This window comes from Marmota marmota, unplaced genomic scaffold (assembly GCF_001458135.2).
Source record: "Marmota marmota marmota unplaced genomic scaffold, marMar, whole genome shotgun sequence".
NCBI lineage: Eukaryota > Metazoa > Chordata > Mammalia > Rodentia > Sciuridae > Marmota > Marmota marmota.
The window spans coordinates 1,435,618-1,462,778 of NW_025999944.1; the positions used below are offsets into that span (position 1 = coordinate 1,435,618).

The window sequence follows — 27,161 nt, forward strand, 5'->3', positions numbered from 1 at the left end:
ATGGAGATTCCTGGGAAAGCTGGGAATGGAACCACCATTTGACCCAGCTATTCCCCTTCTCGGACTATTCCCTAAAGACCTTAAAAGAGCGTACTATAGGGATACTGCTACACCGATGTTCATAGCAGCACAATTCACAATAGCTAGACTGTGGAACCAACCTAGAAGCCCTTCAATAGATGAATGGATTAAAAAAATGTGGCATTTATATACAATGGAGTATTACTCAGCACTAAAAAATGACAAAATCATGGCATTTGCAGGGAAATGGATGGCACTAGGGCAGATTATGCTAAGTGGAGCTAGCCAATCCCTAAGAAACAAATGCCAAATGTCTTCTTTGATATAAGGAGAGCAACTAAGAACAGAGCAGGGAGGAAGAGCATGAGAAGATCACCATTAAACAGGGACGAGAGGTGGGAGTGAAAGGGAGAGAGAAGGGAAATTGCATGGAAAGGGAAGAAGACCCTCAGGGTTATACAAAATTACATATAAGAGGAAGTGAGGGGAAAGGGGAAAAAAACAAGGAGAGAAATGAATTACAGTAGATGGGGTAGAGAGAGAAGATGGGAGGGGAGGGGGGATAGTAGAGGATAGGAAGGGCAACAGAATACAACAGACACTAGTATGGCAGTATGTAAAAACGTGGATGTGAAACTCATGTGATCCTGCAACCTGTATACGGGGGAAAATGGGAGTTCATAACCCACTTGAATCAAATGTATGAAATATGTCAAGAGCTTTGTAATGTTTTGAACAACTAATAAAAAAATAATAAAAGTTTAATTGAAACTTAAAAAAAAAATTTCAAACTATTTCTTACTCAACCGTGTGTACATTAAGTCACTGAATTACAAGGACTTTTCTCCTGTTGCCAATATGCAGAACATGCTCATTCACTCATCTCACAAGATATTTAGAGGAAGGGGCTGATCTGAGAGTATGGAAGACAAAATCCAGAGCCTTTCAGCAAAATGTTTACAAGACAGGAAGAGGAGACCACCCACTCAGAATGCAGGCACAGTGCAAGGTGGGAGCCCTTACCTGATGAACAGAGGCACAAGGAGGGGCGGGGGAGGTCACTGAGAGCTGACAGATGGGCAGGCTGCAGCCAAGGACAGGAAGGGTGTGGAGTGGCTAAGGAGGTCCGCCACAGGGGGGCTGGGAAGCAGTACCCCGGGGGCAGGAGGAGCAGCACTGCCGTCTCTAGAGACAAAGATGTCCCAGCAAGGGAAGGACCTGACCACAGCCGAACTCTGGGAAGCCCCTCTGGGGGAAATCATGGGATTTCTCAAAGATGACAGATTGGCAAAGGGACTCAGCTTCTCCACAGGACTCCATGCCCATACCACCTGGCCTAGGCCACCACCTCTCACCCTTTAAGACTGAGCCCCTCCCCCTTAGGGAAAGGGACCCACTCTTGTGATACCTCTGGCTACTGGTGACGAGTCCTGCTCCCTCACAGGTTGAAGTATAACATTGGAGAAGCACGCCGAGGCAAGCATATGAAGCAGGGTTTGTTTAAAAAGGGGTGACAGACTTCTCCCGGGAGGCAGAAGGGGGCCAGTTGGTGTCCTGGTCTCCCAAGAGGCCAGGCGTTCTGCCTTTCTGTGTGTCCTGGGCTTCCTGCGTTCTCCTGCCCCCTTCTCTGTCTCTTTACTGCGTATGTGGGGTGCCCAGAAGGCGAGAGGCAGATGGGCTGGAGGGGCCAAGCAGGAAGGGGCATAATCAACAACTCCCTGCACCTTAGGCACAGGTTGGAGCAGGGGCAGGTTATCTTGATAAGGGTGGAGGAAGGGCTCTGAAGGCATGCCCATTTCAATCCCTCCATGCTCTGGATTGACCCTGGCCTCTCTGCCTGTCTAATCTGGCTTCACCTGTAGGGCGGGGTTTATTTTGTGTCTGGGCTGGTGATCACTGAGCTGTGGTGTAGACGGAGACCAAGGTCTTCTGTGAACAAGGAGCACACAGCTCTGGGGAAAGTGTCAGGGGTGTGTGGGCCCCAGTGGTGCCTCCAGCCCAGTCTCTCCACGCCTGTCCACCCATACCATGCTGCACCCCGAAGCCTGGGTCATCTTTCTGAAACTCACTGTGTTCTTCCCACTTCCGTGGCTCTTGCTGCTCTTAGGATACAGTGTATTTCCTTAAGCTGGCTCCCAGCTGGCCGGGTGGGGCGGCCTTCTCTGGTGATGATCCAGGCTGCAGACTGGAATGATCTGCCCCGACACAAGTTAGCTAGAAGCAGAGCTGGGGCTCAAGCCGAGGTCGAGTCCCAGCCCGTGAGCTTTCATTCCAGCACACTGTCACCATGGAACCAGAGAAGGAGGACAGTTCATCCTAAAAGGAACCCAGTGGGGAAGTAGGGGGGGTGGTCCTGGAGCAAGACGACCTTCTTGTCTTGTGTTCACCTTCCTCCCCACCCAGAGCATTCTGTTCCCCGATCCTGATTTGATCCCCGCCTCCGACCCTCCAGACCTGTCATTCACCTTGACTCCCCCAACAGTTTTTCATCCAACTTGTGGTCACTATTCCCTCAAATCTATCTTATGTCCCAGTTACTTTCTAGCTCCTTCTGATGCTCCGTCACAGGTGTATCGGGCCACCTGACATTCATCATGTCACAGTCATTGAGCTCTGTTCACTTTTCAAGAACATTTTTCCTCTGTGTGCTCCAGCTTGGGAAAGTTCCACTGAGCTGCCTTCGAATTCACTGACCCTGTCTCCTGCAGCGTCCAGACGAGGCGCCTCCTAGGTCCACTCAAACGTTATTTTCAGATGCTATATTTTACAATCTTGGAATTGTCATTTTATTTTCTTTTATAGTTTTCATTTCTTTGTCAATATTTCCCCACCTCTTCACCATCTTTTCCTGCAGACCCTTTCACATACTTATGACAGGGTTTAAGTCCCCGTCTGCCGATTCCAACACCTGACTGATTCATCTCTGGGCCTGCTTCTCTTGGCTATTTTCCTTTAATCATTAATCACATTTTCTTGTTTCTTTGCATCTGATGATTTTTGTTGTATGATAAACACTGTGGATGATCCAGTAGAAATTGGGTTTGTTTTTTTCCTCTGAAGAATGTTCAATTTTTTTTTTCTGGCAAACAATTTAATTTCTGGTGGGCTACCTTGATTCTTAGGAATCTCAGTTTTAAATTAAATTTAAATTAAATTAAATTTAAATACAGTGGCTTCATTTGGTTTTCTTCCTCAGCCCTAGGATGCAGCCTTCGCCCCGGGCCCACCCCTGAGACCCAGCCCCTCTGAAAGAGGCCTAACATCTCTACAAGTCTCTGAACCCCGTTCCATTTAGGACTGGGCCCTCACCCTGTAGGGCCCAGGTCAGAGTCACCTGGGATTCACGCAGAGCCCCTGGGCTCTCCCTCCGGAGCTCCTGCGTTCTAGAAGGCTTCCTATTGATTTCCAGCTACCCAAGTAGCCTGCGATTCGGCCACTTTCTATGCGCGGTCTTTTGCTAAGCAGCTGTGAACCTAGTGCTGCCACCAAGGGACCCACTGGCCAATGTGTTTCCCTGCCTCTCCAAGGGCTGGGTCCCCTTGGGGTTCTGCCAGAAAGCAACATCTGGCCACTCTCCAGCTCCTTCATGCAACTCAAACAATCTCTTAAAACTTGGTCCAGAAGTGAGATTACTAGAAGCTGGAAGTTTCAAAACATAACCAAGGTCAGAACACATTTGTTAGGACTAAAACAGACTAACACATCTATTAGGACCTGGCTGAGCACAGGTACCTGATGTTCCTGTTCACAGTGGCCATGGGTGGAGGAGTTAAAAGATCCATGACATGCTGACTTACCTCACAGATCAATTTCAGACTCCTTTCGCCACTGGTTTCCCACTCTCAGCCCAGCCCAACATGCCCTGACCTGTCTCCGCTGCCCCGGGTAGGGGGGACGCTTCCCCACTGCCCCATGGATGGTGGAACAAGCCTCTCAGCAGATACCCCTCACACCTTCAGGACGAGTCCCAGTGACCTCACTCTGTCCATCCAAAAATGCAAGTAACGTTGATCTCTAGTGGAGCACTGACTGTCCCTGAACGCTCCACAGATGACCCATACCTTTTTGACGAGGGCATCGTTTACTATCCATGTCTTTCTAAAATGACAAGGAAAACAACACATATTTACGGTGTGTGGTGCGTTTTGGTTAACACACACACTGCGGAATGATGGAACCAGCTGATTAACACACCCCTCACTTCACATTTTGTGTGTGTGGTAAGCACACTTAAAACCTCCTCCTGGCAATTTTCAAGTACCTGTCATATTAAGTGCAGCCACTCTGCGCTCCTTGACCAGCACCCTCACTCCAGCTCCTGGGGCCACTTTTCTTCTGTGAGCATCCATGAGCCGGACTTCTTTCGATTCCACGTGTGAGTGCAGTTGTGTGGCACTTGTCTTTCTGTGCCTGGCTTACTTCACGGAGCTCAGCGTCCTGCTGGCCCGTCTGTGTCGTTACAGATGATGGGACTTCCTCACTATTAAAGCAAATAGCACTCAACTGACATACAGACCACACGCTCCCCGCTCATCTGTGGATGGACACTCGGGACAACTCCACGCCTCGGCCACTGTGAACAGAGCTGCCATAACAGGCCCCCTGAAGACTCTGACCTCATTTCCCTTAGGTATCACCCCGTACTGGAATTGCTGGATAACGGGCAATTTGTAATGTTAATTTACATTTCCACCAACCGTGGGAATCCTCACTAACAACTACTATCTTTGGACTTTTTGATTATAGCCAAGATAATGTGTTATTTAAAAGGGCCATTTAAATTCTCAAAACAGTGGGATAAATAAAACCTTCTAAAACTATGAACATACTGCATTTGACTAAGGTCCACAAGGGTATGTAGTTGAAGATGGGTTTTTTTGTTGTTGTTATTTTAAATTAAAGACAGTGTATGTTCAAGACAGAAGTGCTGGCCTAGGGGACAACAGCCTCCTGAGTGGTGTTCCTGCTGCTGGTATTCCTCCCACCACCCTGGCAGTCGAAGTGATTGTTTTGTAATATATGTCATATTACATCACTCCTCTGCCGCAATGCTCTAAAGATTTCCTATAATATTCAAAACAAAGGCCAAAGTCCCCAGGAATACCCACAAGGTCCCCGGTAACCAGATTCTCTCTTAATCTCTGACTTCAGTTCTTCCTCCTTCCTCCTCTTCCTTTGTCAATTCTACTTCAGCCACATAGGGCTCCTACCCAACCTGCTACTGCCCCAGGACCTTTGCAATTGTTTCTTCTGCATGGACACGTTTTCAACACATCTCTGTGTGACAGCGCACCTCTTCTTGGTCTCTGCTTAAATATTACCATCTCAATGTGCCTTCCTTGACGATGCTATTTTAAATTGCAATCAATCCCAGCCTGTCCTTTCCTACCCCCCATCCCTGCTTTATTTTAGTCTACAACTTTTATCGCAGTCTGACATAAGGTGCTTTATACAGCTATCTTGTTTCTGTCCCGCACTCCTAGAATATAAGTTCCTTGAGGGGAGAAATTTTTTTCTGTCTCCTGTTGCAGCAAATAAATGATTTGATGAATAAGCAAATAATGTCAATGCTAGTCTTATTTTCTCACCTCAGAGTTAACTGAAAAGAACAAATGAAATTACATGCATGAAAATATTTTGTAATATGGAAATTGATGCTCAAAGGGAAAAGCCAGTTGGGGTACTGCTGGTGTCTGACAGCCTTTCCACTGTAAGCTAGATTGCAAATGCCTAATGGGAGAGAAAACAGGGACATAACCTGCATTCAGAGCCATTGGAAGCTATTTGTCATTCAGCTGGTGCACCTGCCTGGCTGCCAGGTGTCTTGGCACCAGAGTTGAAGCCCAGGCCATTTGCCTTGGAACCCAGCTTTGCTTGTGTTTGTGTATTGCGTGTGGAGGGGCAGAGGCTGCACACCAGACCCACGCCCCTGGGCCTTCCCCACTGCATGGCCCCAGGGTTGCACTTCTCCACTGCGAAGCTGGCCAAAGGCTGCACTGTCCAGCCTCAAGATGAGCAGCCGAGAGGAAGGACCACTGCATCCCTGACAGCCTGCCTGCCCCTCTCCCATGCCACCGTAGCCCTCAGGCTTTCCCAGATAACTGGCACCTCCTCCTGTTCATGTTCCTTGTGAGGTGAATAGAAATTCTTCCAGATTCTTGGTCCTCAGTGACATCGGGACAAAGGTCATACTCCAAGGAAGCGGAGCCCTGGAGGTAAGGTGGCCCTGGGAAAGGGATCAGAAGAGTCTCCCAAGCACCAGCTTGATATGTGGAGTCAAAAGCAAGATGGATGCAGGCACCTGCTAGAAAGATTTTCCCCTGTCCTGACAAGGACCCAAGCACAGAACCTGGAGGTGTGTCACCACAGAGAGGCAGGGGGATTGAGAGGACTGTGGAGGAACTTTGGGCGGCGGGGTCAGAGATTCAGGAAAAAAAAAAAAAATTTCTTTTCCCAAAAAAAAAAAACCCGGACCTCTGGGTAAGTCAGATTCTGCAGGCCACATGAGGCTGCTTTCACTCACCTAATGCTAAATGTATTTTTTAAAATCTTTTTAATTTATTTATGACATGTTCTACCATGGACTGTCATTCATTTCTTTCATACTGTCATAAGTATGGAATCCCAGCTGAGACCCGGAAGGACACACAGTGGGACCTACACCAGGAGGTCCTCCATGCTCAGGCACCGCTGCTGCTCCAGGGCTAGGGGCGCAACACTAAACCCCTAGTCTTAGTCAGCTATGACCCCAAGTCCTGAGATGCTAATGGCACCTCAGGAAGAGGAAGGGCGTCCTGCATAGTGACACCTACTGATGGGCAGTCCCTGGGCTCTGCAGTCAGAGCCGCCTGCAGAGCTCACTGGCTGCTCCTCAGCAGGGCTCAATGCCCGTCAGCTGACCCTCTTCCTAGGGCTCCAGTGGCCACACTCCCAGTCCTCCTGGAAAAGTGCATAGACACTGGCTTCGATCATCCTAAAACAAAAACAAAAGCACGGACCCTTTACTAGACCCAGGAAGTTTCATTTTGTTTCATTTTTAGTACTTAATTTATACACAGCATCTTTCCAAAAGAATTTAAAATGACTTATAAAAATATAGATGGGAAATACGTGTAAGTGGATCAGTACGGAGCTCGCCTTCTCAAAGCCCCGGGTATTTGGCTGCCATAATGGTGGATGGATCATTCCAGCGATCCTGCCTGTGAAGCCGGACGCACGGGCAACGCACCCTGATGAAGAGTCCCCTGCCTCCGCAGACCCACTTGCCCCGTGGAGCGGAGGCACAAGGAGCACGCAGTCAGGCCGCCCAGTTGCCCATCCTCGCTGGGGGCGGGACCTGAGGAGCCTCGTCGTTTCTCGCCTGCTTTTCCCTTTTCAGGGCTTCAGAATTTGACAGCCACTTCAGGCTCAGCGCCTGGGCCCTCAGGAGTTGGTCCTAATGCTGGAGGCTCAGGATTCGAATCCATGTGGCAGCAGGTCCTCTGGTCACCAGAACTGGGTGGGAACAAAACAGAAGGTGGCTACTCCTCAGAAACTACCCCTGCCACCTGACCCCGGTGGCTTTTCTCCCTACCCCAGGTCAGCTGGGGCAATCTTGCTGCTATGGCTGTATTTTCAACTGGCCGAATGATTATAAATCTCAATAATTGGGTCAAATGTCCTAAGGTAAGTGGCCATTCAGAGGCTTCCATCACAGGGTAGTGGACATTTCGCTTCAGCAGCTGTCCACAGGTATGCCTCTCACACACAAGTACTCGCTCAACCACGCTCACACGCGGAGCCAGTGGTAGATACAGGGACACTGAGCATTACTCTGCTTTCCTGATCAAACTCGATCTCATGGTGTTCAACAGTTCATAAGGGGAAGTTTCCTGTTATAGAAATATTCCAGTTCACAAAGGGAAGCAGTTGCCCCCCAGGACCATAACGGGATGGATCCAAGGCCCCCTCCAGCTCCGAGATACTCAAATCTAAAGATGCTCAAGCCTCTCACATAAATGGAAAAGTATTTGCATATAACCTATGCACAGGCTCCCAAATACTTTTAGGTCATCTCTAAACTCCTTACAATACTAACGCAATGTAAATGCGATGTAAATAGTGGTTATTCTGTGTTGTTTAAGGAATAACAGCAGGAAAAAAATGTCTGTACATGTTCAGAACAGAAGCAAGTTTTTAAAATATATTTCCCATCCATGGTTGGTTGAATCCATGGATAGAGAACCCACAGACAAACAGGGCCAACTGAATCTTGCAGTCTCTAGTAAAATAATGGATCATGGCAGTCATTAGTAAAAGCTGCTACCTTCACCAAAAAAGAAAGAGCCAGTTATTAAATGCCTCCTGAATGACATTTCCAGGTTCTGATCCGGCCTCTAACTCCTAATTCATGGAAAACACAGAGAACGGAAGAAGGTGATCATTCAGTTCAGACTGAAGGAAATGTACAGGGCAAATCCAATTTTTTAAACAAATAAATTCTGAGAAAGAGAGAGAGGTGATAAAAAGAGACTGAATATTTATATCAACCAATTGCAATGTAAGGACTTTATTTGGAACCTGATTCAGATGAACAGTTAAACAACATTGTCTCATAAATCTGGGCCAGTAAATATGAGACAATAGGGGAAATAAAGACTTACTAAATATTGTACAACATTAATGAACAATAAAAAATTTTAGGTAAGATAAGAATCATTCTTCTGCTTTAAGAGGTCAGTATCCCTCTTTTAAGAGACATCTTTAAAGATATACACTAAAATACTCACAGAGAACTGCCATGACATCTGAGGCTGGCTTTCAGCCTGGGGCGGGGGCGGGGCAACACAGCTGAGCCGCAGAGGCCAGCGCATGCGCTCGGCCATCTCCTCTCTTACTTGTATACACACTGGACACTTTCCACAATAAAGAAGTAAAACATTTTTAAGAAACTCAATTGAGAGAAGTACTGTTGATAGGAAATTCCCTAACGGACATCTGGTCCATCAATTGTTTTAGATACAAAGCAACTAATCTCTGGGTTGAGCCAGAGCCCACCAGTGGCAGGGGCAGGGCAGTGGGACATGGACCAAATGGTCCCTGGAGGGTGTCCCGAGCCCAGGAGAAGGGCAGTGTGACAAACAGCCCATAAAGTACTCCTACTGTCCCTCCTAAAGCACTGGCAGAGCACAACCAATGGCCTTTCGGGACAAGGGTGTCCTCTTTATAAGTGCCCTGAACAGAAGTTTCCTTCTGGTTCTAGAATCAGGGTTTTTTTCCCCTCAAGCAGCTTCTTTTTCAGGATCACTAAGTAAAACCTGAAGCCAATCACCACTGCACCACCGGGATGGCTGCTCAAACTGAAGAGCGCAACAGCAGGGCTGGCGAGACGTGCAGAAGCCGGTGCCCTGCCGGGGACGCTGCCGGGCAGCCACGGAGGAAAACGGTGGGTCGACTGCTGGAAGAGCGGCACACAGGGTCCCCACGTGGTCCAGCAGCTCCACTCCTGACCATGGTCACCAAGAGAAGGGAAGAGACGGCTGTGCTGTGTTCACAGCAGCGCTGCCCACAGAGCCCAAGGCTGGGAGCAACCCAGGTGCCCCGAGGGACAAGGGTAGATGAACGCAGTCCACACACAGCAGAATGTCACGCAGCCAGAGAAGGAGGGACTGCGACGCCCCTGCCCTGTGCCTGAAACAAGCCAAGCACAAAAGGGGGGCACAAAATGGCCCCCTTGCAAGAGGCCCCACGGGTGGTCGAGTCACAGACAGGAGGATGGACGGCCAGGCGCTGGAGGAGGGGAACGAGGGGTGAGAGGTCAGCTGGTGAAGATAAAAAAGTCCCAGCGACAGATGGTGGTGATGGTTACATAACAACCGGGACGCACACTTAAAAATGACCCAAGTGGCAAATTTTATACTGAAAAAAAATTAAATAAATAAACTCAACTATACAGCAAAACTGAACCTTCTCCATGTTGCTGCTAGGAAACTTAGAGCCGAATTTGTGGTCAATTTTCAAAAATTGTGTAAGTTATGGCCCACACACTGTGATTTCCTTTCACTTATTTTTCTTTGGTCTAATATTTACCAAATTCTAATGTATGCTATTTTTTGTGCCTTGTATACTTTTTAATTTTCCTTTAATCCATTTTATCACAAGGCCCAAGATAAATAGTTGGGAAGAGTAAGAGTGAGAAAAACAACATTATATTTCATATTATCTGTGTTTGATCCATATTGCTCAGAATTTTTCTTAAAAACACTATTTGGGTTAATTTGAACAATGAGTAAATGTTTTCATTTTCCTGTTCTCCATACCCAGTTTCTTTTCTAAAATAACTTAATTAACAGAGAAGCAGTAGAAAGATAATTGATTTTCCCCCTGCATATGCTATTGAGCATATTTTCTCAGAAATTTAAGAAATGTCTGGACACATTTGTAAAGTAAATTAAATAAATCTTTTTTTATATTCAAAACTTTCAAAAGTAAAGGTTGGTTGAGTGGAGGCCACTTTACAGGCGTTATGATAGTGAAAACATCAGCCACAACTGGCTGCACTGATACTGAAGGAGCCCCGATCTAATCAGACCAGTGGGGAGAGTGGATTCAGCAGGACCCGGCTGACATGCGAGCAGTGCTTAACTCACTCTGTCCATCGCTCCCCAGAGTCCCCAGGATATGGAACCCATCTGGCATATTGAGGGAGAGGTGCTGCAACCAGGGGGTCTGGCTGTAGCTGGGCTCCCTTTGTAGGGCCTTGAACACGGATCCACTGACAGGGATCCAGATGTGCCCCCGCCAGGTGCCTCCCACTCAGGGCACTCTCCCTCCTGCTGTGGCTGGGCTTTCTCTCCACCACTCCACGAGGCACACAGTCTTCTCATTCATGGACGGGGCAAGAACCCCATCCACTGTCACTCCAAGACACCTCTGACTTGACGACCTCTGGGAATTACAGTTCTTATGGACTTTGCACAATTGCTTCCTGGGGATGGCTTGCTTTCTGGCTCTTACTTGCATCCCAAGTGGTCGAGGTGTGTGGGCACGTGGGTGGCACTTTATCAAAGCTCACTTATCTCCCTCCGCCTCTAGCAGGCTCGGCTCCACCTTCCAGCACAGACCTGTCCCCATCTCCACCTTCCACACCCAGCCCTCCCAGCAGACAAGCCCTCCCTCTCCACATGGCTCTTCCCTGGGTCAGCACTGGGACACTGTGGTAGCACCATCCCCAGTGGCGCCACACATGTCAAAAGGGACTGTCAGCAGGCGTTGACAGCTGCTGTCCCCCACTCTGAGACCAATCCTTCAGCAAGGGCTCTTTTCCCTTCCCTGTGTGACCCGCCACACCCAAGGAAAAAACGGAAGTTGAAAAAGACATAAGAAATAAAATGTGCCTTATAACACGTCTCCAGTGCCCAGTTGCTGTCACTTGGAGAGGTGTGTCTCACCACCCTGCGAGAAGGCCTATTTCTGTGCTTCTCCATCTAAGAAGTTCGCACCAGTCAGCAGCCTGCTGTTCTAACAGTCTCCTGAATATAGATTGTTCGGTTAATTATAAACACATTTCAAAGTCATTCTTCCTGGCCTTTTTCCTGGAATGAGTGACTGCCATTCCTCGGCTCACAGAACGGGCCTCAATAGTTTTCAGTCAAGGGTCAGGGAGAAATACGCCACACCGGGATTCGATTATTTACCAACATCATGTTGGACTCGAGCCAATGAGACACCAATACATTCTCCTTTGAAGTCTGACATATTGCCTGCTGCTTCCAAGGCTGTTTTCTTGGCTGGCAGACAAAAACTGAGGCTGTTTCAAAAATCACCTCCAATTCAAGTCAGGGGAAAAAATTGTTCTTGTGATTGGCTCATCTTACAGACATTGATCTCATTCTCCATGAACCCCCAGCATTGGGGGCGTCTCTGAGCCTCTGACAGCCATGGGCCCCAATTCCGCAACCAGGCCTTCAGCAGTTACTCAGGCAAAGCCTAACGTGTCCCCAGCCCCTGGCCTGCTGACACCTGAGCCGTGGGCATGAGCAAGGTCCCTGATGTCTTGTACTGGCTTTGTCCTCCTGTCTGAAGGGACCCAAGGGAACCTGACACAGAAGAAAGGTTTTGCGGTGGTTTAGGGTCACAGATACAGTACTATCAGGTTACTGGGAGGCGAAACACCCAGGACAACCCAGAGAAGTCACTGAGGGGCTTGAGCTACCCCACTTGGTATCAGCTTCTGAACATGCAGGTTCAGAATCTCACCTACAACCAAATTGCCTGGGTGCAGGTTTCTGACCTCCACAGGGTAAAAGAATTTTGAATTAGAAGGAAGAGGAGGAGGAGGTGGGGGAGGAGGAGGTGGGGGAGGAGGAGGAAGAGGAGGAGTCATTGTTGTTTTAGCATTCTAAAACGTAAGTAAAATCTCATTAATTGAGAAAAATGGAACTTAACAGCTATTTTCCCCCATTAAGCGACTGCTCTATCATTTAAACACTTGGATTGATGAGAAGTTCATTATTCCATATCATTGGCCAGTCTTAGTACAATATTAAAATTTCAAGTGTACAGTCAGATACATTCTCTACTCTTATTGAAGGGCCATGAATCAGCCTTATTTATAGATATGAATTAACTTTAAATCTGAAATCATTCAGAGAGAGTATAGCAATATTTACTGAATAAAATCTTCAAAGTTAGCCTAGCTATGAGTGTTGATGCTACATTACATACAATCAAAGTCTACTGCATTCCAACTTTTTCATTCATTTAATTCATTTTATGTATCTTAGTGCTTCGTTTTTCTCATTCCACTTTGCTCAGTTGTATTTATTTTTCTTTGTGAAATATCGTACAACCTGCATGCAGTTGCATTGTATACCAATCGCCTGAAGCCCACCAGGTTTATACCTCATTATTTCAACATAATGTTGTTTTTGTTTTTTTTATTTTGTACCAGGGATTGAATCCAGGGGCATTCAACCACTGAGCCACATTCCCAACCTTTTTTATGCTTTATTTTGAGACAGGGTCTCACTAAGTTGCTTAGGGCCTCACTAAGTTGCTGAGGCTAGCTTTGAACTCGAAATCTTCCTGCCTCAGCCTCCAGAGCCCCTGGGATTACAGGTGTGCACCACCATGTTTGGCACAACATAATTTTAATAGCACCCTTTCACTCTCAAAAGTGTCCTAATTTAGAAGAAAAAATTATGTTCAAGGGTTATACTTCAAAGTTTAAAATATTTTATCATATTTTCTTTAATTGTGCTGAAAACTCCACAATTTAAGATTGGAATCCCTTTGCCCTTCACTTCCCATCTTCTCAATTAGTGAGATTTACCTTCGTTTGAAATGACCGATCTTGACTATGGAATATTTTTAATAAAATTAGTAGCCGCTCTGTGCTGGAGAAGCACCTCCACAGAGTGGCCACAGCCTGGCTCTGCGTGGACGGAGTGGCCCACCGCCAAGAACTGTCACTTTCATTAAGACATTGAAAGCCGCGGAGACCCTTCCCAAGATAGGCACAGCGTGTAGAGGAAAGATGTCCTCCCCAGGGGGCCATTCTCTGTACTCGACCATGCTTCTTTAATCCCTGGTGCCTCAGTTTCTGTACCACAGAGGAGCACAGTAATGTCCACTTTGTAGGGCTGACAAATGGAAGAAAAGGGATGATGGCCACAGGGCACTCTCAGCCACCAGCAACAAAGACACTGAACAACAGCAAAATGTTCAGTTCTGCTTTTGCAGTGTGCAGGGAAAGGCTCCAGCTGACTTGAAAGGGAGCCCCCCCAGGAAGACAGGGGAGCCCACAGGAGGACAGGGCCTGGCCATGGGCGTCATTAGCATTGTCAGAAAGTGCACTGAGGGAAAGGGCAACAAAGGAGGCCAAGAGCTCCGGTGGCAGGAAAACAAGACCCAGAAAAAGATCTCCCCAAGGACTACAAAAGAAGGCCTGAAAAGCTGAACGTCTTGAGTTAAAAATAACCTGTGAAAACCATACGCCAGGAACGGTTTTTAAGGAACCATCTATATGTTCTCGGATTACTTGATATAATAGCACACTCATGTACTTTTACACTGGAATGTGCCCGGATCCCTCATGCTATCTGTCCTCTTTACATTCTCCTCTGATCTAAAAGCCTAACAGTAGCTCAGTGGTCACCTGCAGAGTGGACCAAACTTAAAAGCTCCTATTTAGACAACGTTCATAAGGTGCATTCAAATGATCTACCACTAGGTAATGAAATCATTCTTGGTGAGAGCACTTTGGCATTAAAACTGTGGAGACCGCCAAGACCGAAGAATGAGTGTGGATGAGCATGAAGAACCATGGTGCTCTGGTCAGCTCACAGGCGGGGAGATGTAAGACACAGGCCTGTACATTATTAATACTTGCTACTCAAATCAAATGGGGAGAAATTGTAATCATCGTAGGAGACGTCACTCCAGACAGTGTTTTCCCGGCAAAAGCTGCATCTCAAGAGTCCTTCAGAGCACTCTGGGAATGCATGGGGGTTTACAAATCAGTATGCTAAATTGCCTTGGCAGGGAATCGTGCTTCTGTGTATGGGCTGAAAGGCACTGCTGAATCTGCTAAGCCCTCCCAGTGAACTTTCTAGAAGAGGCTACATAAGCCCTGCAGCCTTGCAAGGTGCTGGCAGGATGAAACGCCAAGTATATCTCAAAGAGTCAAATGCTGTGTTCGTTTGAACTTTATGGTATAGCTATAAACAACCCAGAAGGACAGAAATCCTCCTCAAAAGCCATCCATTCCCTCACCACTGTAGGCCAGGTGGACAGGGACACATAAAAAGAGAACGATTCTGGAAATGTGAACATGAAATGCTTGCATATACTTAGCCAAAATAGGGACCTTAATTTAAGCATCTGCAAGAGCCAAACTGCAATTCTAAAGAAGGAATTCTTAGATGTCAAACGTATTCTATCTTATGATCTGCATAATCCTGCTCTTTACATACTGTTAACTTGTAGGAATTCTGTGCGTGATTCGGCTCTTCTCAAACAACACATATTGGCCATTCACAGTGAGCTCCCCAGGGCTGATCCACCAGGTGAGCCTCTGATCCTGGAGGGAGGAGGCAGAGCAAAGGGCTCAGAGCCAGAAAGGCTCAGTGTGCAGCCAGCAGCCTTTCCACTAGGAAAACTGAGGGCTTGGAGTAACTTGCTGCCCAAAGTCAAACCATGAAGGCTGTGGGCTAGGATTTTTAGTAAGTCTCTACAAACCAAATTGGACAGCAAAAAGCAAGGGAAATCTTCATTCCCTGATAGTTACAGTTACATCATGTCATCAGCCTGTCCTCCAGGAGGGAGTTTGCACCAATAATAGAAGCTCATAAGATAGGTCAATGTCACTTCACATTTCACAAAAAGTTACGGAACCTCATTTCTAACATGTCTGGGGATGGCAAATCTGGAAGGCTAAAGAACACTTTGAACATTGACACATGGGATATTTGTGTCCCATGGTAACAGACACTGACAGGATACAGAAGTGGGAAGATCAGATATTTCCACACACGTTACAGTGTCCATTATGCCTTCTACAAAATCAGATTGTCCATTTAAGTTCTGCATGTACTGATTTTTAATCACTGATCAGCACATTTTAAAGGGTGATTGCCCATCCAGGCAGGATTTGCTAATAGGTGGCACTAGGCCTTGCTTCATGGCTCTCCCACAGTTAATCCTCACTGGTCGCCAGGTTTGATTCCGTCTCAGGGAATAGGGATTCCATCTCGGGGATTCTCAATGTGCTCATTTAGGGACTGGCTATTTTGAGGCCCATCTCCCTCCAGGTCAAACCTACTTCAGTACAGTTGTGTAGGACACCCAAGATTAGAGTGGGACAGAAGTTAGGAGAGGCATGAAGTCAGAGGACTTCAAGATTTTAGGACAGGAGAGGTCACAGAACCTGTCTGAAGGCTGAGGGAGACAAGCCAGGGAGACTCTGGATGTCCAGCTGAATTCCAGGGGACAGAGGTGCCTTCCCCAAGGGGCCCCAAGGCACTGTTGGAAAGAAGAGAAGTGGAGGCCAGAAGGACAAAAGGAAGCCAGTGTAAACAAGGGAAGGAAGAGGGAGAAAGGGAGGGAGAGAGGAAGGGAAGCAGGACAGAAAGCTCAGGAACAGAGGCATTTCAGAGGAAACCCCGGAGATGCTAGAGACAAGGAAACGGGGTCTATAGGGAGCTTGCCAAAAGGTGTAGAGTCTAACTGGAAAGTTCTGCTCAGCCCATAAGTGGACATTGTGGGTATGCAGTCAGGGATTGGACTTTGTTCTGCTTAAACCATTTTACATTAATGTTTTCTTCTAAAGAATGTTCTTATCGGGCTCGGTGGTGCCCGCCTGTAATCCCAGCAGCTCAGGAGGCTGAGGCAGGAGGATCGCTCGAGTTCAAAGCCAGCCTCAGCAACAATGAGGTGCTAAGCAACTCAGTGAGACCCTGTCTCTAAATAAAATAAAAAATAGGGCTAGAGATGTGGCTCAGTGGTCAAGTGCCCCTGAGTTCAATTCCCAGTACCCTGCCCCCCAAAAAATGTTCTCAGTAGATGGAAAAGAAAGAGTTCATCCAATTAGATTGATTTTTGTGGAATAACAACTTAAAATTACTTGAATCCCAGCCTGTGTGGGGAGAAAAACCCTTCCTCACAAAGAAAATCTCAAACACTAAATTAGCAGGTTAATTCACAGTGTGGACGAAAGAAATAGCAAATACACAGTTTGATATTTGGGTTGTTAAAGTGAGAAAAGAAAGCATGCTATGCTAGATTCTATAGAATAAGCATTCCCAATCCCAGAAATTACTAAGAACTTGAGAGTTTTCTTGGCTGTAAGGACTTGTAAACATCTAGAAGAGCCCAGATTTTGAAGCCCCGAGGACACTTGCTAAAACTAAGAAAGTTGGCAGTAGGTTTGCACACAATTTGGGTTTTCTTTCAGAGTTGATATCTTACCAAATACAGCCATCTGTGTTCCCTCTGGGAAAGGTTCAACTGTCCTGTTGCCATTGACATGATGTTTGGCTAGAGAAAGAAAGAAAGAAATGCAAGTTTAAGTGTAAAGTTCTACCCACTTACTAACACATGTCATTAAATGTGTCAATGAGCCCATTTCTCATTTTGAGTTAGAAGCACACCAAAGCTTACCCTCCCCAGAGAGTTTTGGTTATTTTGTTTTTAATCTTAGTCACAGCAGAACCTAGACATCCTGTAGTCTAGGGAAGACATTTTGCAAATAAGCATGCCAAGGCCCAAGCTCCTGCAGGGCCGGACAGCCTGAAAGTGCCTGACCCCTGGCCAGCAGGTCCCCAGGGTGCTTGGTTTCCCCTGACAACTCTCAACAATCACAAGGTTGTCATGATCTACATTTAAGTGAGAGGTAAAATGAGCGAGGTAACACTGGGCCCAAATTTTCAGGAAACATAATAGCAGTCATGTCATCTCACTACAAATCAAACTCTGTTCCAGGGGGCCAAAGGCATTACCAGTCTTCTAAGGACCACGTGGATATTTCCATGCCTCCCACTGTCCCTTCATCCCCCTGGTGCCCACCACCAACCATCCTTCTTGCACTGGTACATAGCAAGGACTGACTCAGAAATAAAAAGAAATCAGGTTAGAGGTTTCCAGCATTAACTTGTTCTCACGACTCCAAACAGAGAATACTGGAGTACCTCCATCTAGGAGGATTTTAATAGTAGCCTCAGCTCTTTTTGAATACAAGCATTTAGGTAGGAAATACAGGAGAGGAACAGCCACACTGCTTCCACACATGCATTGCAGTTTAAGGGGTCACCTTAGGCTTGCTAAGCGATGGAGAAGGACTCAGCACTAAAGTGAGGCTCCTGGGAAGTATGACATTGCTGCTGCCCTTGAGGACAATAGCTACTTTAGAGGCAAACATTTCAAAAACAAACATGACAGGAAGCTTATGATTCAGCACAGTCCTGGGGTGTGGAGTGGGAGGAGCTCATGGGGAGGGGAGCAGACTGGGGAATGGGTGCAGGAGACAAGAGGAAAGCCACTCAGGTAGGAGACAGAGGGCTGGGCAGGGGGGTGGGCCAGGATGTGAGCAAGGACCAGAGGACCTCCTGAGCCAGGGAACAGGATAGCCCGGCTATGGTTCAGGGTTACGCTGGGAAGCAAGGGTGACCAAGGACGGACCAGGGCTGGATCAGCCTATGGGAGGCCTCAATCCCCATCCAAACATGGGGGACCCTCTTCAGCTCTGCACAAGTGCTTTAGACCCCGCAGGCTCAGTTCACACGCCCCTCAGGACTCCACCAGTTCTTCAGGCACTTCCACAGCTTCCTTGTGAGTAACTGTGGTGTGATCCTAAGAGCATGAAGCCCCGGGAAAAGGAAAGCGCAGCGCAGGTTCAGAGTGCAAGCCCTGGGCTGCGCAGCCTGCCTGAGGTCCCCGGCTGTGCACACTGCAGAGTCACGGTGGAAGGTCCCAGGTGACTTGTCAAGCACTCACTAATGCGGTTAGGACCACTGTCACTGAACTCCAAGGAACACGAGGAGCTACAGTGCAGAGGTCCAAGTTCTGCCCTCTGGTTAGACCCCCCACGGCACCCACCAGTGGTTCTGAAAGGGTATCTTTACCCACTCAGGACTCAGGGATCCATTCAACCCCCTAACCCACCACGCCCACTTGAAAGAACTTTGAACCTAAGGAAAAATGCAGGAGGAAAAACAGGTGCCACTTGCAACAATATGCATTTGAAGTTTAACTTGTTACAATGAAATCTTAAAATCAACTAAATGCTTAAAAATTGCCATTCATGATTTTTCAAACGAATGGAATACTACACAACATAGTTTGAATATGACCCTGAAAGCTTTGTAGAGATGAAGGAAAACATTTGGATATTGATAAGGGAAAATGATTCTATTGTGCCTTTCATGTAGATTATAATGACAACTAAATGAAATATGATTGACATCAGAAAAGATGGGCAGAAAAACATGCAAAACGAAAACAAGAAGATTGTGCTAGGTATTTATTTTTATTTTTACTCATTTCCTTTGTCACTGGTAGGTTATTTACTTAATGTCTAGGGAAAAAACATGTTTAAATTTCAAAAATCAACAAAGCTATAGACTTCTACATTTTCCCTTAGGAGTCGGCTCCCAGGACAGCGAGGCTCTTCTATGGCCCGAGTGAAACACTGCATGTGTTCATAAAAAAGTGCAGCCCCTCTGACACCTCCATGGGCCACCTGGACAGCACAGAGGACTGCCCGCCATGCAGAGCTGAGTCCCCTCCACACCCCTGCATTGGGGACAGACCCGCCATCTCTTATTCCTTGTCAGCGGTGCCCTTCTTTCTCCTCAGTGCCCACATCCAAGCCACCCAATCCTAGCTGATTTCATCTCCTCTACCTCTTTAGAGTCCCTTTCCTCTACCCGTCACCACCCAAGCCACTCCTGTCCTGCCATCATGACCTCCTTATCTGGACCTCGACAATTGCCTCCTAACCTTTCCAGATCCCTCTTTCCAATCACTCTTCTCAAAGCAGCCACAACTGCCCTGCAACATGGAACAAACCTAATTATGGCACAAACCCCACCCAATGCCCTCCCCACCTTCCACTTCCCACTACTCTTAGGCTACAACTCTTTAGCATGGCTTCCAGGACCTGCACAGACTATCACCTTGGCCCCTCATCCTTCTCCTAGTGCCCCAGTGAAACCTTGGTACAAGCTTCTCCTCTGCCTGCTTGCCAGGGCTGCACTTTACACTCACGTCACTATTTGGACAAAGGCCATACCAATGAGTGGACCCTAAGCTCAGGGAGGGCCTGGTTCTTCCTGTGGCTCATTCCAGGACCCAGGATCCCAGCCGGGACCCACAGGGAGCAGGTGTGCGGTAAGGATTTGTTAGTAAATGAGGCCACTGGTATCTATAAGTCTCTATTCTGCCATTATGAAAGATTTATTTGACGTGTCGCTTGCTGACAGGGTACCTTCCAAGAGACGGGTTGGTAAGCGGTTTCCATCACTGGGCGAACATCGAACATCACAGAGTGCACTTACACAAACAAGACAGCAATGATGGCACTCGTGGCCTCATTTTATGGGCAACCACTGTATATGCAGTCTGTCGTCACTCGAAAGTTAGTCTGTGGCATGTGACTAGACACAATGTCCTAGCCTCACAGCCAGGTGGAGACCAGGGAGTCCCCTGTCCGTCCCTTAAGGCCCCAGCTGCTCCTTTTCCATCCACCCACTCTGCTGAGGAGTGGACGTGGAGGTGGGAGCAGGGAAATGCTCACGCTGGGGAAGGAGGTTTGTCGCCGCCCCTCCTCACTGAGGAGGTTCTCCTCTGGGGCCGAGGCCCTGTAAACTGGAGTTTGCACTTTCTTCTGAAGCACAGCTGCGTCTTGCGTCAGCCCAGTGGCAGCTGGCTCGGCATTAGCAAGCCAGTGACAGCCTGGGTTCTGGGACAAGATTGCCTGACTTTGAACCTCTCCCAGCCCTGGCTATGTGACCTTGTCTTAGTCACGTAAATTTCTGTGCCTCTGTTTTCTATTGTGAGCATTTCTTCATTGTATTTTTCCCACTTGTACCTACCTTGTGGGTGGTTTTGTGAATGAAATTATTTTAAAATGTAAAGCCCAACACACAACATATGGCACATAACCTTGAGGCTGGTATCATCATCTGTGTGTGAACTTTCTGTTCACAGCAAGATCTGAGTCAGGCATGGGACAGCTGCCTCCATATCCATGCTCGTGGCAGACAGCACTAATCAACCACAGCATCCTTTCATTATCCCCAAATGCGATCACAAAATCCTTTCCACACTTAACACTCCACAGAGCTTCTTGCCATTTAGGGATAGAAAATGAAATGAAATCACCTTGTAACTCTTAGTCTTAAGTGAAAAAACCAGAAAGATGGAACAAAGAAAGAAGCCATTTCCTTCTCATTTCTGCATGACAAGTTGCTATAAAACCCTCTTAAACCCCATACAGCAGCGCCCCCTTATCACTGGGCACAGCCCCAAGTGGGTGCCTGAAGCAACAGACAGCACTGGACCCTGAAGGTACCAGGCTTTCTCCTACATGCACTGCAGCGTTGCCACCGCATCAGAGGCCATCTGTCCTTCCATGATCCGTGCCCTGGCGCCCATTTGCCTCTCTGCTCATGCCCTCTGGGGTGGGAATAAAATCCAGGCTCCTTGAGCACAAGCACTGCAATACCACAGTGGCCGGCCTCATAACCAAGACGGCTGCTAAGTGGCCAAGGGTGGGAAGCATATGCAACATGGACACACTAGACAAAGGGACGACACATGCCCAGGCAAGACAGAGCAGGGTGGTGGCACTCAGAACAGCACACAATTTGAAATGAATGAATGATTTATTTCTGGAATTTTTCATTTAAAATTTTTGGATAACAGTTGATCAAGTAACTAAAACCTTGAAAAGTGAGGCTTTGGATAAGGGGGAGTACTATATATAGCTTTAGAGATAAAAGAATGAGGAGGACGCTGAGGGCTACCTTCCACCCTGTGAAAGAATGGCAAGTTCTTTAAAATCCAGCAATGGCACTTCTAATCCTGGAAACCAAGGCTGAATCTCTCAAGGCATTTTCCCATTGAAATTCTAAGGCACGTATTTGAGGGCCAAAGAACCAGAGATCCTTTAAATATCTTATATAGGCCAAGTAAGATTCAGGAGAAGGGTGGGCATATGTAAATGCCAGCATTTATATAAATTTCTGTTTCAGAATTAGTGACATTCTTTATCACAGAAGCAATCACGTTCACTAAACAGAGAAGCCATTCAGTGGTTGGGTCCTAACTATTGATTGCCAGCAGGGTATGAAATGAAGACCGGAGGGTCTGACAGGCAGGGACATCTGTTGACAAGTCACTGCAGGTAGAGGCCTCCATTCTGACTGGCTGGGTGCATGTCCCTGCCCTTGCTCTCTGCTCCCTTGGGGCACATTCCAAAGCCACATGCTCCAAGAGGACAGAAAGCCTCTGTTGGTGGTGACTTGTCCTCCGTCAAGGGTATACGAGGACAAGGAATATATTTCCATTTATCTTGAAATCCTAGTGCTTGAGGAGCAGAAAGGTTAATTAGAGCAAAACCAGGTCAAAGTCAACTTCAGTGGAGATGTTGAAGGGGACTTGGGGGACATGCTCAAAAGCTTTAGAAAATGGCACCAATATTGCCTTTTCTTTTGTTTGTGAATATCCAATATGGTTGAAATTTTAAAAACTGTTTTTTTTTTCCCTTGAAGAACGGTACAGTTCAGGGAGGGGTGAGTGGGGAGAACAGGAGAGAGTAGGGGGAGGATGGACGTGCTCAATCACAGTAGATGCATGTGAAGCAACACCACAGAGAAGCCCCATTCGTTGTACAATTAATAGTTCTCAGAAAATTTCAATAATGTACCTGAAATATTTCAAATTCAGGCATAAATTACCCATCATAACTCCCTGTCCTATACTCAAATTATGTTAGCTAAAATTCTTATCTTCTGGATAAGAGGGGTTGGCAAAAAGCAGGGAAGGGTGGTGGGGGTGAGAGAATAGGTCCCAGACCCTCAGTCTATTACTGTGGTCCACGCTCCTCTTGACTGGGTACCAATGGGCACCACCAATCAGTCAGGCTGCTACTGACTTATCAGTGGTAATTGGTGGTCTCATGGGACTGGAGTGACTTAGTTCACCGGTATGGTAATAAAAATATGTCACCTCTCAAACAGAATATGGTCTCCCAATTCCCCTCATTTTTTGTTTCTTTGAAGTTCTTTTTTCAGCTCAAATTCAAGGCATCTCAGTACAAGTCAGACTGCCCCCCCAAAAAAAAAAAAACCTCATCCTGGACCTGCCTCTTCCATCTCCAGGTCCCTCAAGAACCCTGACCAGACCCTGGCCCAGATGTCCTCCACAGCATTGAGAATGGTTTGAGGGACACTCAGCTATGGGACAGGGGTCCTGGGAGAGGAGGGGAATTCTCGTCACAGATGCCCAGAGGCATGGGGTTCTGTTTTTGTCCCTCACTGTTCCTATAATTGGAAGCTACTGCATTTTAAAGGGAAGGTTAACAAAAAGGTAAACGGACACAGCTCTAATAAGATTATTTAGTAGGGGCTGGGGCTGTAGCTCAGTGGCAGAGCGCTTGCCTAGCATGCATGAGGCACTGGGTTCGATCCTCAGCACCACATAAAAATAAACAAAATAAAGTCATTCTGTCTATTTATAACTATAAAAACATTTTTTTAAAAAACATTATTTAGAGAATAGGTCCCAGACCCTCAGTCTATTACTGTGGTCCATGCTCCTCTTGACTGGGTAGTATCAATTTATAAAGAATAATCATAAATAATTTTCCATGGCATCAGGAAATGGTAATAACATACGGTCAAGTAGGGAAAAAAATTTTAAAGTATCCTACTCAACTAAGTGAAGAATGAAGACACAGGAAAAAGACTGGAAGGAAACATAGTAAGAAATATAATAGCAGCCACTTCTCCATGATGATTCATGGGGAATTTTTTCTTTGTGTGTGTGTGTGTGTGTGTGTGTGTGTGTGTGTGTATGTGTGGTGCTATTGAACCCGGGGCCTCACACATGCTGGCCAAGCACTTTGACCACTGAACCACATTCCCAGCCCCTTTTTCTTCTATGTACTCTCATTTTTTTTCTTAAGTACATATTTCTTTGGCCGTCAGTTAACCAGAAAAAGGGAAAGGGAAAAAAAAAAAAAGCAACACTGAGAAAGAAGGTGACTCTTGGAGCCGTACATATGGAATGTCCTCCAACTTTCAAGTCCATTTTCTCTGAGTAGAAAGAACAAGAGAAGCAGCAACCTGCTGTGACAGGAGACTAGTCAGTGCCCAGCTTCTGTCCGGCTTCATTGCATAAGGACTCCAGAGGGGCCCTTCCTTTCCAGAGTCCTGAGTACCTGACCTCGCTCTTGCCCTTGGCTGCAGAGCTCGGGCTGCTCGACCCCACAGGAACCTGAGGCAGCTCTCTGGCTGCCTGCTCACTCCTCTGCTGGGCTCAAGCCATTGCTCCTCTTGGGAGGGAACTGGAGCTCAGCAAGTCCTAGGGACACATGTGTAGAAGAATGAAGGAAGGGTGACAGGGGGCACTAGGGGCACACGGCAGCCCTAGCACGAGACAGGAAAGGGGTCGGTGCCAGCTACTGTGCTTCAAGGTGGCAACACAGAGAGCAAGATGCAACCCTGCCTGCTCTTCACCCCTCACCCACCCGTGAGGCCCCGGCCCACTCTCGAGGGCCATAATCAACCCAGCACCTGGCTTCCCAGCCACCAGGACACCCAGCGCCCTTAGAGCAACCTGGACGCCCAGCCCACGCCACGGGACCCCAGAAAAGCTCCACCCTCATCACTTCATCTGCTGAAGAATTCTGGCTTTACTTTTAGAAGAATTATTAATTACCACTTTTAAGAACCATGTCTAACTGAAGCGTCTGTGAGAGTATATAATATTATTTTAATTGATGGGAAATTTCTACCTTTTACAAAAATCTCCCCATTAACCCAAGTAATTCCTAATCACTATCAAAATTAGATAATATTAAAAGCAGAAATTACATTTAAAATGGGGTTATTTTAAGGATTAAGATCTACATTTCTACCTGATGCACATGACATCCTCCTGCAAACACCAGTGCTGAAACACGCGAGGAGCCAGGATGAGTTCCTGTGACCAAGGGGCGTGTCCTCTGACAATTCTAAAACGTATTTTAGATCTTTAAGATGAATGGTAAGTGTACCTATGAAGGATCACAGAGAAATCATACTTCCTATTTCTTTTTTTAAATATTGCCCCTCAAAGACCCGGAGGAACCTGGCTTTGCTGGCTGGCATTGCTTTACTCTCTGCATACCCACAAAGCACAGCTATTGACTTTCTCCCCAGCAGGGGTTGTTGGTTCGACTATATTAAAATATTCAGCCTTGTGCAGAGTGAAGTCCTAGGAAGGCAATTAAGGCTGCAGCCCACCAAAGTGTCCCTTCATCCTGTCAAAGAGACACATTACCTCTTTGGAACCTGGCTGTGTGCCTCTAGAACACCCTGAAATCTACTCTTACAGACAGTTCCACCTGAGACCAGAGAGGATGCAGCACGTGGTTCTAGAGACGTCCCACAGCAGGTGGCAGATCCTTCCTCTTTTCCTTGTGAACATGTCAGCGGCCCTAAGCAAAGAGCTCCCTGTCCTTGATGGGATGAGGTTTACCTGCTGGTCGGGCAAGGCCCTGTCATCTGTCAGTCAGCAGCTGGATGGGAGTGGCCCAAGAACTGCCCCACCTTGTCCCCACTCTAATGGTGTGAATGGTGGGGTTGGTGCTCAGCCGAGCCTGACCGCCCTGCCCTCCCCTCCCCGTGCAGTCTGTCCCTGGACAACACCAGCCTTTCTCCCAACGTCCCTATCAGCACTGTCTCTCTGCCTGCCATGGGCTGAGGTCAGCCCTATTGGCTCTCTAGTTCTCCCTCAAAGAGGAAGTCTGGCTTTATTTCTTGGCTGAAGCTATTAATTGAAAATGGAGTGTGGGATATGTTATACCTCACAGCACACTCGTCTCCACTCTCTTTTCATATTAGGAATGAAGAAACACAGTTGTGAACGTGTGACTTTAGAATCCAGAAAAAGAAATCATCCCAGAAATGGACACAGATATCGGCCTTGCTCAGCCTGACTTCCATTAAAAGAAGGCTTCCAATTTTTCCAGTTATTGCATATTGTTGGGGTCAGAAGGAAAGAAAAGATTCTGAGGGGAATAAAATATTCATAGATGGAACACTAACATGGTTCATTGAAGATCAGCTTCCACAAAGCAAAATGCAGGTTCTTTGCTTCCACAAAGCAAAATGCAGGTTCTTTGCTTACGTGCGCGCATAGTCGGGGCTACATGTAAAGACTGGCATGAAGCTTCTGCGTAACATGATTAGTTGTGCAGTAATAGACACCCTGACAGAGGGAAACGGTGCAGGAGAAAATGCGGAACACACCACAACTTGTTAAAAAAGAACAGGAGGCTGAGGCAGGAGGATCACAAGTTCAAAGCCAGCCTCGGCAACTTAGCAAGGCCCTAAGCAACTCAGTGAGACTCTGACTCTAAATAAAATACAAAATAGGGTGGAATACGATGGTTATCATTACCCTAAGTACACGTAAGACACAAAAGATGTGACTCTACTTTGTGTACAACCAGAGATATGAAAAATTGTGCTTTGTATGTGTAATATGAATTGTAATGCATTCTGTTGTCATATATAACAAATCAAAATTTTTAAAAAATACAAAATAGGGTTGGGGATGTGGCTCAGTGGTTAGGTGCCCCTGAGTTCCATCCCCAATACCAATACTCCTGGGATGAGTCTAACTGAATGTCTTTAGGGCACCTGATTAAGACTTTTGAGCTCTGTTCCATGTGATGTATTGCTTATTGGGAAATAGAAAAAGCAAGTCTAGGGACACTTGGGAGCCCAGGAGCCTCTCCTGGGTGAGAGCTGCGCTAAGACAAAGGAATGCAGGCAGCAGCCGCGAAGCTGAGACCTGCCTGCGGCTCCGCAGCACCCAGTCCCAGCACCACGCACCCACCCCCTCGTGATCCCACTCACAAGCTTCACACCACAGCATAACCCAGACCTCTTTAGAATGGGTTTGGGGCACCCTGAAACCCCTCCACGAGAGGTGTCCCAGCACCCTCTCTAAAACAGCTCCGCAGCCTCCAGAGCAACATGTTCCCTGTCCCCTTTTCAAGGAGGAAAGGATTTTAAGAGAATCAATCATTCCAAATTTTAGATAGAATTAAAAATTATCAAAAATAAAAATAAAGGTGTTTGGGGTTTCCTCTTCTTAGAGAGCAGAGGGCAAGAACAGAGGCTAGGACACCAGCACACATGCTGCCTTTCTGGAATTGGTGACCTCTTTGATTTTTTCTCTGTCCTCCTACCTCTCATCCTTTCTATTTCCATCTGCCTTACTATTTTCCTCTACAACACAGATAAGGGTATTTCAAAATCTGCTTTAGATGTTTACCATCAGAATGTAAAAAACACTTCAGACATTCTACATTTCCCTTTAAAAATTAAGTTTTTACTATGAAACTTTCAATTTATTTTAAAAAAAAAATCCAACTCTTAGACAGCACA

General features: G+C 46.8%; 1 protein-coding gene across 4 annotated transcripts in view; it reads right to left on the reverse strand.

The window, feature by feature from the left end:
• Msra (methionine sulfoxide reductase A) overlaps positions 1-27,161 on the reverse strand; it is a 306,864-nt gene that overhangs the window by 186,045 nt on the left and 93,658 nt on the right. For all 4 annotated transcript variants that reach the window (XM_048801501.1, XM_048801500.1, XM_015499419.2 and 1 more), the window contains exon 2: positions 16,969-17,037. In XM_048801501.1, the coding sequence (XP_048657458.1) occupies positions 16,969-17,037 (69 nt within the window). The remainder of the gene's footprint in view (positions 1-16,968; positions 17,038-27,161) is intronic.